The sequence below is a fragment of the Ursus maritimus genome, unplaced genomic scaffold (genome assembly GCF_017311325.1).
Source record: "Ursus maritimus isolate PB19 unplaced genomic scaffold, ASM1731132v1 scaffold_11, whole genome shotgun sequence".
Taxonomy (NCBI): Eukaryota; Metazoa; Chordata; class Mammalia; order Carnivora; family Ursidae; genus Ursus; species Ursus maritimus.
Genome location: NW_024423453.1, coordinates 34,225,104 through 34,239,034, shown reverse-complemented (window position 1 = coordinate 34,239,034; position 13,931 = coordinate 34,225,104). Strand labels below are relative to the sequence as shown.

The window sequence follows — 13,931 nt, the reverse complement described above, 5'->3', positions numbered from 1 at the left end:
CTTTTCTATAGCCCATGATCATGCCAGGCACTTCAATAAATATTTGTGGAATTAATGAATGGAAGGATAGCTGAATAATAGAGGACTGATCAAAGAGAACCGCATGTTATAATAACTGGGTTAAGTAAATCAGATTAAGTCAAATTTAGAGGGATCATCTGAGCCAATGGCCTTGCATGTTACTCTTCAGAAGAACATTTATAGAAATCCCAATTAGTATATAGAAATCCCTGTATTAACTCTGCTCCCTCAAACATGTACCTGCTTTCACTACTTGTTTCCGCAGCTTTCTGCCCCTTAACAGAAGTTCAAGCAAAGTTTGTTCTGGTATCTTTTGTGAATAAGATTACGGACAAATTGTCCCATTTGTCCGCAACCCAGAGGAAAATGAACAGCTAGGAAAACTAAAACATGTTGGAAGAATGATAAGGTTAACTATTCTTTAAAACTGGACAAAGTTAACCACAGATAAAGCCAGGAAAGACACAAGAGTTTCTTTTCAGATTTCTTTTATGCTTCTTGATGATAACGATTTGATAATTTTTTCATTTGATTTAGATGGGTTTCTTTCAAATTAAGAGTCTTCTTTAACATGGCCTAGGGAATCAAGTCCCCCAAATTCTACAGTACCTTTATATCATTTACCTTGCTACTACATGGTTCTTGGTCCAAAAATATCCTGTGAGCATAAGAGATCGAAAATACTTGACTTCCCATAAGGTTGTCAATTCAATTTCTCAATAGTATAATGAATAAAATGTATTAACAGTATTAGATTCTACTTACATGAAATCTTCATTTATTCTAGGAAAGGTAAGTCTCAGATTTTAAGAACGAGGTAAAGAAATATCCAACATACATTTTGGGCAGAGACTACACCAAGCCTGACAACACATTATTCGTGTGAATTGAAACTATTGGCTAGTTGTTTTTTAGTGCAAAAGGAAATGTATAGGATTTAGCTTCTAACTTTGAAGACAAAGCTTCTTTTAAATTTATCCATTATGATTTTCCCATCACTGTTAATGTTCTTTTTTTTTCTATCCTGTGTGCTAAAATGTGCTTTTTTAACTTAAAATACTACAGTCAATTGAGAGAACTCCCCAAACATTTGCTAATTTGCATGTATATCTATACATGTATTTTGATTTTAAGTAATACATAATTGACACATGCAAAAAAATATCCCGGACTGAAACTTGATGTCTGACTTTGTGATATACAATGAGATGTAACTTTAGAATTCATGTTGAATTGATACCTTTTTTTTTTTTTGGTAAGTCAACGTGTAGTCTGGCAAGAAAAAAAAAAAGCAATAATAAGTTTTAGGCCTAAGGCTCTATGTTGATATGAGCAATCCATTATTTATTTTTTATTTTTTCAACCCGCCATGACCTTTACGAAAGAAAGCAAGGTAAGTGACGGGTGTCTCTGGGGCTCATATGTAATTGGAGATTTTAAGAAAAGTGCTGATCTGCTAAAGGAATACGTCTCTTCATAGCAGCAAGGGTAACTACCGCTATGATTGAGAAGAATATGGAACGACAACCCTCATGCTCTCTTGCATACGGCTTACTCTCCTAAACAGCTATTTTAAAACCATTTCCAAAACTTATGAGAAGGTATTTAAGAGAAAGAAGTGTTGAAGTTGGCTAGGATTAGTGTTTGGCAGGTCTTATGGTCATGTTTTTACTATTTTTAATATTGAAATGCTTCTGTTCTTAGGTTTCCACCTTCTTTGACATCGTTAATTACTAGGGGCAAGACTAATTTGGGTTAGTGTGATGAAGAGAAAGAATGTAAGAGAGTAAACATATTTCTTCAGGATATTCTAAAGAGGAACTCTCTGAAAGTATTGCCAGCATTCACAATAATGGGCCCACTAACTTCCTACGGGTGATACAGAAATATGTACATGTTCTGGGCATGGAACTTTGGTCTGATTTCTCTGCAAGTTCAAGTCTCATCCCAGAGGTGGGCAAAGAAGAGATTTGGAACACTCCTCTGCAACAAAGACTTTGTAGAGATGGTCATGCTTGAATAGGAAATAGCTACTAACTTTTCCTGCTGTTCGCTCAAGCTCTTGCCTGGGATACTCTTTGTGTTTTCCTGTATGAATGATGGAACGCAAGACTAACTGGAGCCTCTGGGCTGGGAGCCATTTATGCTTTCTGGTTATTTCTTTCAGTAACTGTAATAGATCAATCTGATACATTCATATTTGTCTACTGTTCTTCATGATACAGCGTCTGAGCAAATGTGACATGGGGAGAGGGTATTTTTTAGGAAAATAAAGTAAAGGTCCTCCCCAGCAAAATCAATAGCAACCTGCCACAGGACATCTTCGTTATGGGTGTACTGAGGACATATCTGTTTAGTCAAAACCAATAGAAATGGAAGAGAAGGAAGAGGTTAAACGGAAGAAGGATACGTAGGGGGTGGGTGGGAGAAGACAGAGAGAGAGAGACAGAGGTGGGCATAGAGATAAATACTATAGGTAATATTCTACAGAGATGTCAGAACTTTATTGATCAGCGAACTACATCTGCCTATGGTGTACTTTATTTTTCCACTTAAAAATTTGGGTTTGGCTTCTCTTTTCTGTTTCAAAGTTAAGAATGTTAGACTAATAATTAAGTTTAAGTTAATGTGTACTTTGAAAAACCCTAGATGCAGCATCTAACCTCATGTCTTACACCTGACAGGCTCATTATACAGTTTGTGATTCAGAGATAAAAGCAATATCAAAAGAAATATCTTGAAGTTGTTAATACATTGGTATGTAATCATTTTCAAAGAAATCAACAGAGAAGAGGTGCCCGCTCCGAAGCATATAAATGGAAAAGGGAATGGTCTTCTATTTAGGTTGTGTGTATATTTGATATGTGCAGGTTTCTCTGTTCTTTATGATACAGTCCATTAATCTGAGAAGACTTCTGAGGATTCTTTGTGATAAAGTATTTTGCAGTAGCCACACCGAAACAAAATTCCAAGAAGAAAAGGTATGGATGGAACTTTTTATCATCACACAGTTGTTTTTGTTTTTGTTTCTGTTGTAACTCTTCCCTTATTTTCAATGTAATGATGGGCCAATTCCGTTTTCTTCTCGTTACCTTAACTAACCGGCAAGAAAAACAGATTCTATTAACTAGGGCAAGAGTTTGGCAAAAGCAGTGGGAGAGAGTTTTTCTCCAACCCTTTGGAACTACCCTAACAGCACTTCACGTTAAGTTAACACCCAAAGCTTAAGCTCCAGAATGGACAAAGGGATAATCATATACATTTTCTATCTCTTTATTTTATCTTTATCTCACAAATCTACATCCATGCCAAGGACGTTTTTCTCCCTTCTGATTGTGTGCTGTAAGAACCAAGTGGATGTTGCCATTCGCATGATAGAGCAATCACTTCTCCCTAGCTCATACTTGAAACCAGTTCCTACCTGCCTATCCCGGAGCATTTATGATAATTCTCCAGTCACATAGTTTAAAAATCTGATTGGAAAAAAAAAAAAAAAAGGTCAAAAGATTGTTTTTGAAATGATCACGGAGTTCAAAGTCTGTAGCAATCAATTAGCTACTGCTCCTTACATCTCTCCCAAGAAGAGAAAGAAATGATTCCAGCAGCTTGACTTTCTTTGCTCGGATTTAATATCCACGGATCTTGCTATCTTCTCTTTTAGAACGTTTTGGTCTTTTATTCTAATGACTCACAACAGAAAGGGCAGTGACACCTGGGGTACATATGTTTTTCTAAGACATTTGAAACTCTTTCACTTGGGAAAGGACTGTGTAAAAAGTCTGGGCCTGGTCAATTTAATATAGATATTTTTAAATAGGACTAATGGCAATATAACACCTTTTCTTTTGGAGAGATCCTTTTGGAAGAGATGGAAAGATTAAGTGTGTAAGAAGAAACCTTGGATTTTTCAGATTTTGCTGAATGTATAGCAGTGTCCTTATTGTTTTCAGTGAAACTATGAACAGGAGGATGTGTAATAAAACTGCACAATTTGACAGATTCAGACAGCTGGCTCCCTCACCAGAAGTTCACATTTTGTTAATGTCACCCACGTTGAATAAGGGACGATTAGATGGTAAGGTCCATTTACAAAAATGGTTGTCAGGACATTTTTTTTTTTTAATTGTAAAACTTTCTGTGATGGAATTCAGTAAAAGGGCTATGAAGAGAAAGCAACGGAGACAAAAGACTGCTATTAACCTCCAGATGCAGGCTACTGCAGTTTCATGGCAAGATTTGTCACACTCTTGGGCCAATGAAGTGTTAGTGTGACTAGAAGGGACCACCCCTTTTCTGGGGTAAGAGGGCAATTTGGTCTCCATGCTCATTTAATCCTGAGACTTCTTTGAATAGACTGTCAATTGAATCTAAATTGTGCAAAATTATGCATGCACATTGTTCGCTAAGCACTGAACCAAGGTTTCTCAACCCATTTCCATTTGGCATGAGGTCACTTGAAACTTAAGTAATCATATATGGAAGACAAGAGCAGTGTACTTAAACAACCTTTCTACATAAATGCTCACTGTGCTTTAATTGCAAATCTCTTGCCTTAAGACAATAGAGAAATACTAGTTACACGATTTTATTCTTTTTAATTGAGTTTCATATTCCTATAGGTAAGGAGCAGGTTTGAAAAGTCAGCCCATGCTGCATAATCTACGCTAGTCTACAGTTTAGATTCTGGAAGAACAGATGTTTATAGGACAACCTAGAGCGGGCGTGCGCATCACGAGAGATGTTTTCTCAGTAGTGCAGAGGCCTGATAATTTTGTTATGATCCAAATGTGGACAGCTGGCCTCAAAAACCATTAAGAAAAATGTCTATCAGACTTTTTGCTGCTTTAAATTAGAACATGGCATTTCTTTAAAAACCTGAACAGAACATTTACAAAAATTTATTCATACATTAACCAAAGAGGATTTTCATTGAGTTCTAAAGGAACATATACATTAATACTCGTATTTGGCAAGAATTATTATTTAAAAAATTTGTACAAGTGACAGCTTACATAGCCAAGATTTGTTAAAAACGAGTGAGCTCTTCTCCAGTGAGTTTTGTTCAGTGTGAAATCTGCAACATTCTAATCACATATACACTGACAGTCTTGCTATGGTGAAAAGCACTTTACATATGTTTAATGCTGGAATTTTATAAGGATTGGCTGTTTTCTTGCTTTTTCATCCGTCGTTAATGATTACATGTTGGCACAAGGATACATTGCTAGATTAGATCCACAGCACATTAAAGACTGTTTGCTTTCTCACTCCCCTTCTTTCCAATTAAGTTGGTGAAAAATGTAACTTTAGTATTTTACAGGACAGGGCAAAGGTGTTTCATCTAGGTGATGTCTATATTATAGAATAAAATAAAAAATATAAATAGGTAACACAAACCCAGTGCCTACTGTTAGATACAATATGTAATAAAAGCAGACCTTTTAGGAAGATTGATTTTAGAATATGCTGTTACGATTTAATTATAAAACACTTGAAAACAATCTTGAGATTAAACTAGAGTAACCAGATTTCTCAGCCAAAAAAAAAGTAAGTGGGTAACATTCTGTAATTGGATACATTGATACAAAAGAAGATTACAATTTTATATCAAGTCGCCCATTTAGAAATTCATCAGGGAGTTCTGAAACATCCTCTCCCATTATAATCCTTTAATATAAAAATATTGCCCTTTTTTTTATTAGATCCATCAGATTGCACAGTAATGTTTCAAAACTCCATTAAAGTTGACTTTAGTTATTACAGACAGAAAATTCCCGGGAAGTCAAATAATCTCTTCTGGTGACATAAAAATTCCGTTATCAATTTACAATGGAATTTATGTGTAAATGACCCCACACAAGGAAATATATATTTTTAAAACCCATCTGTTATGCAACCACGCGTATAGGGGTTGTGAGTGTGTGTGTGTGTGTGTACGTGCATATGTGAACAAACGTGCCAACATACACACACAGGATCTGCACATTTCTGGAAAATTATTTTTAAATTAATAAAAGAAAATGAAATCACAGGAAGTGTGTAGCAGGATAACAGTCTTTCTTTTTAATGACAGGATAAAAAATAAATGCCCGTTGGAAAGGAATATTCAAACAGTCCCAGCAACTATACAATGTAACTTGTTAGATCCAGCAAATAAGATGTCATGTCAATGATCTGATCAAGAATACCTGCCCTGGTCACGCGGCGGATGCTTCTGTCCACTTGTTCACACTGAGGACCGAGATAGCCTTTCTTACAGAGGCACTTGTCCGGTCTCACGCAGACACCTCCGTGACGACACGCTGGCTCACATTTTGCTGGGAGGGGGGAAAAAAGCATTAAAATCGCACTCTCGTTCTGTATGTCAGAAACAGTACCGAGTATGAGGCCAACAAATACTGGATGAGTAAGGGAAGGGAGGGGGAGGGGGAGGTCGCCAGTCACAGAGTGATCCAAAAGATAATAAATACAAGGAGGAAAGGTTTCCGGAGCCACAGTTATGCGGGGCTAGAACTCAGTAGAGAATGGGAGACATTTCCAGGGAAGCAGAGATCATGGGAATCAATTTCAATCCCTTGCAGAACTGCCTCTATTTCAGAGGAGGATTTCGGCTCTTTCAAACCTCCGTTCCACTAGGGCATTTCCAACAGAGGGCCTTCCAAGTGACTCTCTCTGTTCCCTTTCCTCCTGGGTAGGACCATAAAATGGGGGAAGGGCCTGGCCTGAGAGGGAGACCCAGCGGCTTCGGCGTGTGCAGTGCGGCCGGAAGGAACGGTCCCTTCTGGAGTCGGGTTCCATGGGCTATCTCCCAGGTGACTCCCTTGGAGTCCTTTTCCCTTTGCTCCGGGGAAGTGCATTGTATTGCGTCGTCTCTGATTACACTTTGTAGCGCTTTCTTGGGGCAGTGCGGCGGCCAGGGAAGGATATTCTTAGCAATCTTTTCCAGGGTTACACTACACACAGGATCTCTTCATGTAAGGGTTTTTACCACTACAATACAGGTGGGAAATGTAAAGATTTACTGCCGGGGCACCTGACTGACTCAGTTAAGTGCCTGACTTTTGGTTTTAGCTCATGGCATGATCTCAGGGTCATGGCTCCACGCTGGGTCTACTGGAGACTCTCCTCTCCCTCCGCCCCTCACCCCCGCTGGCAAACTCGCTCTCTTTCTAAAAAATAAATAAATAAATAATCTAAAAAAACCTGCTAAAATGACAAGTAGAGATAAAATTGGTTGTATAAGTAAGTTAATTGCGTTTTACTGATGGGATAAATATGAGATGTGCAGCCGCTGTAGACAGAATCAAATTCCTTAAACACGTTTCTTCATACTTTTGGGGGACAGGGTTGTTTTCACCTTTTCAAATGCATTAATCAAAACCCAGGGATCTGTGGCTGACAAATGGAAAAGAAAAAACTAGAGAATAATACCACAATTTTTAAAAAATTTGTGGGAATGAACTGTGTTAGTATATGAATACAGTTTTTGCTTGGGTCAAAAACATCATGAATAGATGACTTTTATAAAATGGTTCTGGTTTATCTTATGTATTCAAACTATTTAAACTGACTAATAGAGGGGCACCTGGGTGGCTCAGCTGGTTAAGAGGCTGCCTTTGGCTCAGGTCACCGTCCTGGAGTGCCAGGATTGAGTCCCGCATTGGGATCCCTGCTTCTCACTCTGACCCTCCCCCTCTCATGCTCTCTCTCTCACATACTGTCTCTCTCAAATAAATAAATAAAATCTTTAAAAAAATAAAATAAACTATTAGGAAGATTAAAGTACTTCATTGAAATAAAACTTCATGTTATCTCAAAGAATGTCTATTTTCATTTACATCAATTATTATTATTATTATTATTATTATTATTATTATTATCTATAATGGTATGTGTAATGCCACCTATATTCAAAATAATTTGTTTACCCTCAGTTTAAACATACTATTACCAGAAAGCACTCAGTACATTTTTGTTGTCTGATAACCTGAGGTGACTTAAGAGGTTAGGCAAAATACAAAGCAAGAAGTACAAGAGAATGGACACTATATAAAAGAAGCAGAGAGAATAGGTATTGTCAGGCATTAAAGGGAGCAGAAGAAAGATATATTATCAAGAATTAGAATATTTGTGCATTCGAACACCGATTCTCATTTTTTTTTGTCAACTATGGAAAAAGACAGAATGGGTCAATAAAAGGTAAGTATTTGTTTTAACTGATTTAATTACTTAATTTTGGTAGAGTTTAATTATGATAGCTCTTTCCTAGATATGTAACCCCAGTATTAACCAACCAGGTAGGGTTGATTTAAGCTGAAGCAATTTAAGCTTAAAATGTGTACTGTGTATGTGACTTTAGATGTTGGCTACATTTTGTTAGACAATATATAGACAAGTTATGGTTATAATTTTTGGAACAAATACATGTTTAGAATAAAGAAAAGATAACATTTAGGCATTAAAGATCATATTAAATATTAATTTGGAACACATTTTCGTTGGCAATAGATACTTTAATATCTGAGATAGCAGAGATCAAGTTCTTTTGTAAGAATATGCATGTGCTGGTTGTTGAACATGCATTAAAAAGGCATTTATCCTTATGGAAACCTTTTCCAGTTTTACCGAGAAATAAATGGCATGCATTGCTGTATAAGTTTCAGGTATACAGCATGATGGTTTGGTTTCCATATATTGTGAAATGATTCCCACAACAGATTTAGCTAACACCCATCATCTCATATAGATAAAAGAAAATTTCTCCTGAAAATGCATTTTCAACACATACATCTTAAACTAGGTATCTGAATTTATCTAATTTTCTTCATATCAAGTAGAATTTAAGCATTGTTGCATGGAATTGAAATCCCTGGTTAAAGGATAGAGTAACCCTGGAATAAATCACTTTTGCTGTCTCTGAGCAGCTGCACACCTAGTTGATGGGTCACGAGGGAGTGGCAAAAAGAATTAAAAAATCTCATAATGTGCCTCTAGATAATTGCGTTTTCCCCTTTTATTTAATAATACCCACTGAAAAACCCTGTTTTTAGTGCACTGTAGCAAGAAAGCAAGCAGTAAAGTTAGGGAGGGCATTTATGGGGTGTCTGGAAAATGCTGGCACTTGGAGAGGGGCTTTGCAAACACTAGGTCATTGGCTGGTGTGAAATCTCAAACTCGGACTGAGAGCCTGTACAGATGATCGAGTTGTGCTGTGTTCATTCTGTACTTTTTGAAAGGACTCAATTATTTAAAAGTCTTTTATGTTTGTGATTAACTTATAGAAGTGAATTGCTTACAATAAGAACATGGGAAAGATTTCATTTACAAGTTCAGAAACAGACTGAGCATTAATATGATAAATGGCTAAATTTTGAACCGTAGATCATTCTAGAAGAAATAGCTAATGTTAAGTTCTTGAGTTCCCAAGGACTGTCCCATGCCCACTCTTTCCTGGGGACAACAGAAATACTCACCAATTCTGCAGAAGTCCCCTTCCCATCCTGGGGTGCAGCAGCACTTGCCCGTGGGGGTACAGTAGCCGTTCCGACAGAGCCGGGAACACTCCGAAGTCAATGTCTGCGCTGGTTGTACTGTGGCTCTGCATTCCTCAGGCATTAGAGGTCTGCATCAAAAGACAATGGTCCCAAGTGTATGTTGGTTGAAAATCAGTATTAGGATGAACCCCAGTGATTTTGCAGCTTGCAAAGCATTTCTTTCGCTTTCTAATGAGACCTTTCTTTTAAGTGGCTGAGAAAGATTGACAACTCTCTGAGAACAGAAAATCCACACCAGTGAGGCAAAATCTAACTAACCAGTTTTGAACCAGAGAACATATTAAACATTGTAAGAAACTTTATCACAATCAAAATTCATTGCTTAAAACTGTAATTATATTGTTACATTCAGTAGCTAAACATTTCTAGCAATTAAAATTCTTAAAATAAAGATATATCGATATTTTAAAACATTTTCCCCAGATCTACAAAAATCTTTAGGAATAGTATCGGAGATAGTTTTTGCTTATTATTCGCATATTTGGAAATATCACAAAGCTGAATTCTCATCTAATGTGCACTTGCAGCCTAAAAAAGCTTGGGAATCAATTTTTGTTTCATTTTACATTTCTCTTGAAATACCTGTCTCAGACTGATTTTTCTTGTAGGGATATCTGTGTGTGTGTGTGTGTGTGTGTGTGTGTGTGTGTGTGTTATTTTTTTTTTAATTTTTTATTATGTTACGTTAGGGTGTATACTATTGACTCAAAATTCAACCCTTTATGCAAAGAATTATCTATCTATATACATCTTCAGATTTTTTTATTTTATAATGCTATGAAGAAAAAGAAGGCTATTAGCAAACAGCGACAAACATCGTATCTGCTAAGTAAAAAGTCAGAGACTTTAATTGCTCTACCACCGTCATCATTTAGAGATGCCTTCAGAAGATTTTTATGGTTCTTACTGTTTTTGAAATAAGAGGTTTTCTTTCAAGCTGGGTGAGGCTGGAAGCAGGGTCACAACCGCTCATTACCTAATCTCGGAGAAACAACGTGCAGCCCGGCTCCTCTCTCAGTCCTGCTGCCTGTGCCCAGTGTGGTGAGAAGGTGCTTTTCAGTCCAGGAATGTAAACAAACACTCATCACCGCTCAAATCGCCACCATTAAGATGGCGGAGGCAGTTGGACTCCTTAAGTACCGTAACAAAGAAGGCGATAATTATAGGTCAAACCACTAAAAGAAGTAAATGATAAAGCCTTCGGAGATAAGCAAATAATTTGGCCCTGTCGACTCCAGTTTTCTTGAGATAGGTTATCTTGTTCTGTCCTGGCGATATGAAGTGATAATACTTTGGGGCTTGACTTCAGGCTGTTTCTACAATGACTCAAAACCGTATTCAAAATATATAGTGACTTCTTCAGCTTCTCTCTCCAATGAAAGTCCCACCCCGTATTGAAAGTACTGTGTTTTGCAACTAACGTGACAATTCAGAAAACTCCCTTAAATCTCTTCCACCCCTTATTTAAATCTAGAAGCGGTCAATTTCTGTGAAAGGTCCTCAAGGCATTCTATGGACTGCGCATATTTTCACTCACACAACATTAACGAATAATTTCCATGTGTTCCCCAAGGGAGTCTTTCTGGGGGTAAGTGCAGGGGGGGTTTGAGTTGGAGAAAAAATGAAATGAACATGCCAAGGAAAGAGGGCACATTAACTTTGCCTCCCTGCTTTGTTGTTGAATAACCCAAGTTGGCTCTAGTTCTTCCTCTATAAAATTCTTACTTTGTGAAACAATGGTCGCATTTTTGATCCCTGGAAGAGCCTTTTTTCAATGGCCATGAAGTTCCTCTGAGTCATAGGCCATGGCATTCAGTGAACAGGTATTTTACTGGTAACTGAAATTCTGCTCATCCAGTGTCTACTGATTACTCCCTCACTCACTCCCTTTCTGACTCATTCAAGAAGAGATTCTAAAGCAGAGTGCGTCAAAGATATACCCCATGTTGGGGCGCCTGGGAGGCACAGCGGTTAGGCGTCTGCCTTCGGCTCAGGGCGTGATCCCGGCATTATGGGATCGAGCCCCACATCAGGTTCCTCCGCTATGAGCCTGCTTCTTCCTCTCCCACTCCCCCTGCTTGTGTTGCCTCTGTCGCTGGCTGTCTCTATCTCTGTCGAATAAATAAATAAAATCTTTAAAAAAAAAAAAGCTATACCCCATGTTGGGGTGCCTGGATGGCTCAGTTGGTTAAGCGTCCAGCTCTTGGTTTCGGCTCAGGGTCATGGGATCTCGGGGTCATGGGATCGAGCCCTGCATCAGGACTCTGCACTCAGCAGGGAATCTGCGGGAGATTCCCTCTCCCTCTGCGCACCCCCACACGCTTGCTCTCTCCCACTGGAAAATAAATAAATCTTTAAAACATATATGTACGTAATTTATGTATATAAATATATATTTATATATGATATATGATATATATCACACTATATATGACGTAAAATATGAGTCCCGTAGCTCACACACTACTTGACGATGCAGTTTATGCCCGAGCAGATGAGTTTAAAGAGAGGACACCATTTAGATGAAGAATGTAAATTACCCATTAAACAACCACCAGAAGCTGTTGGCCCATCTGAGGCCAAGCGTAGGGGCACTGATTCGTGTGCACTGGGAAAAGGAACGAGGATGTGACAAATAAGGACCCAGTAGTGAAGTACAATCTTCAGGGGAGGGCATCTGGTTCTTGGTTCTCTGCTGATCGTCCAGAGAGATGCTTTGACTATTTTTCACCAAACATTCAAATATGTGGAAACTCAGATGGGGGGGATTCTAAGTTGTTTTTTGCCTAAGATTTAATAAGTGCTTATCTATCTGGGGATGGAAATATTTCATACTTGGGTTTCTTCGTTTCAGTTTATATAAAACTATGTGGCTATCATTTTTTAAATACGTGGAAAATCATCCTTTTTCTCTCTTATGAAGTGGCCAACTAACATTCCTCACTTAGCATGGTAAATAAATCCTCTCCCTCTCTTTAAACTGTTACTCTATTGGGGATTCCCTAACTGAAAATTTATATGGAGGACAGCCCATCTTTTTTTTTTTTTTTCTTTAAAGTAGGTGTTTGTTTTTAACATGGGGCCAGAACTCATGACCCTGAGATCAAGAGGCCCACGCTTTGCTGACTGAGCCAGCCAGGCACCCCAAGGATAACCCACCTCTTATAGACCTTCGCTTCTCTCAATGAATGGATTCCCCTATCTCCTTTCCCACCCCCACTGAAATGAAAGCTTTCTGAAGGCAAAAGTGACATATTCAATCCTCCTCAAGACCAGTCAGTCACTCACTCAGGCAAGTACTCTGCTCTCATGGGGTAAGACATCAACAGAACAGGGTTCCAATCCTCATGGAGACACCATCGGGCAGACAGACATTCGAACACAAAAATATAACGCAGTGTAACCTTTGTTATGATACAGGTACACAAGAAGTAACACAAGAATACAGACAAGGAAGAAACTAGTTTAGGATTGAAGGATGTTTTAGAAGATGACATTTAAACCACCGAAGTATTTTATCTCCTTTACCTACTTATATTCAGAGGAGCTAGGAAAACACTACAGAAGCACTCAATAAATGTTTATTGAATGCATACAGTAGAAACTTTCTCAAATGCTTTTTCTGGACTATGTTTCCCTCTCTTTTCTTGTGTCCCTCCAGGACCTAGGAAAATGTGTAGCATCTGGAAGATACTTAAAGGTCTGTTGAGTGAATGAATAAATAAGAATATGGAATTTTAAGAGAGAGTTTGTTTCTTTTCTGTGCTGAGTAAAGATATTAGGAATATACAGACTATTTAGGGAAGGGATATCATTAAAATCTAGTTGTTATACTTTTATATCATGAGCTTAAAACTAAAAACACTTGCTATATTTCTGTTGCCTTAATTTTCTCAAGTCTTAAGAATTCTTCTAAGGCATGGTTACATTCACTTTCAGTGAAACATTTTTACATTAATCATAGTCATAGTAAATAAACAACAGACTAAGAAGGAAGCATGACACAAAGATAGGGTTGTTTTCTCCTCCAGCTGGGAATTAAGCCAATGTATTAAAATTCATTTTTCTGGTTGTATATTTGGTAAAGTCTAACAAAGAGTTTTGGTTATCCCAGCCATCCTCCCCCACTCACTCTCTGTTCTAGTGACATTTCTTCCTTCCATTGAAAATAACAGGGTTTCTTTACATGCAATGAGAAGAACAGAAAATGGAATAAAACAAGTAAATGTGAACTTTTATAGTCACCTTGAAATAGACCATCATATGCATAAGTAATTACTACATATACACAACCACATGGCATCAAAACAAAAATCTAGAGTCTGCATATATATATATATATATATATATATATAT

General features: G+C 37.7%; 1 protein-coding gene across 1 annotated transcript in view; it reads right to left on the bottom strand.

The window, feature by feature from the left end:
- Nucleotides 1-5,417: 5,417 nt before the first annotated feature.
- LOC103657987 (hedgehog interacting protein) overlaps nucleotides 5,418-13,931 on the bottom strand; it is an 88,595-nt gene continuing 80,081 nt past the window's right edge. The window contains exons 12-13 of the mRNA XM_008685437.2: nucleotides 9,495-9,643; nucleotides 5,418-6,338 (exon numbers count right to left, since the gene is read on the bottom strand). Of these exons, the coding sequence (XP_008683659.1) occupies nucleotides 6,145-6,338; nucleotides 9,495-9,643 (343 nt within the window). The 3' untranslated portion in view covers nucleotides 5,418-6,144. The remainder of the gene's footprint in view (nucleotides 6,339-9,494; nucleotides 9,644-13,931) is intronic.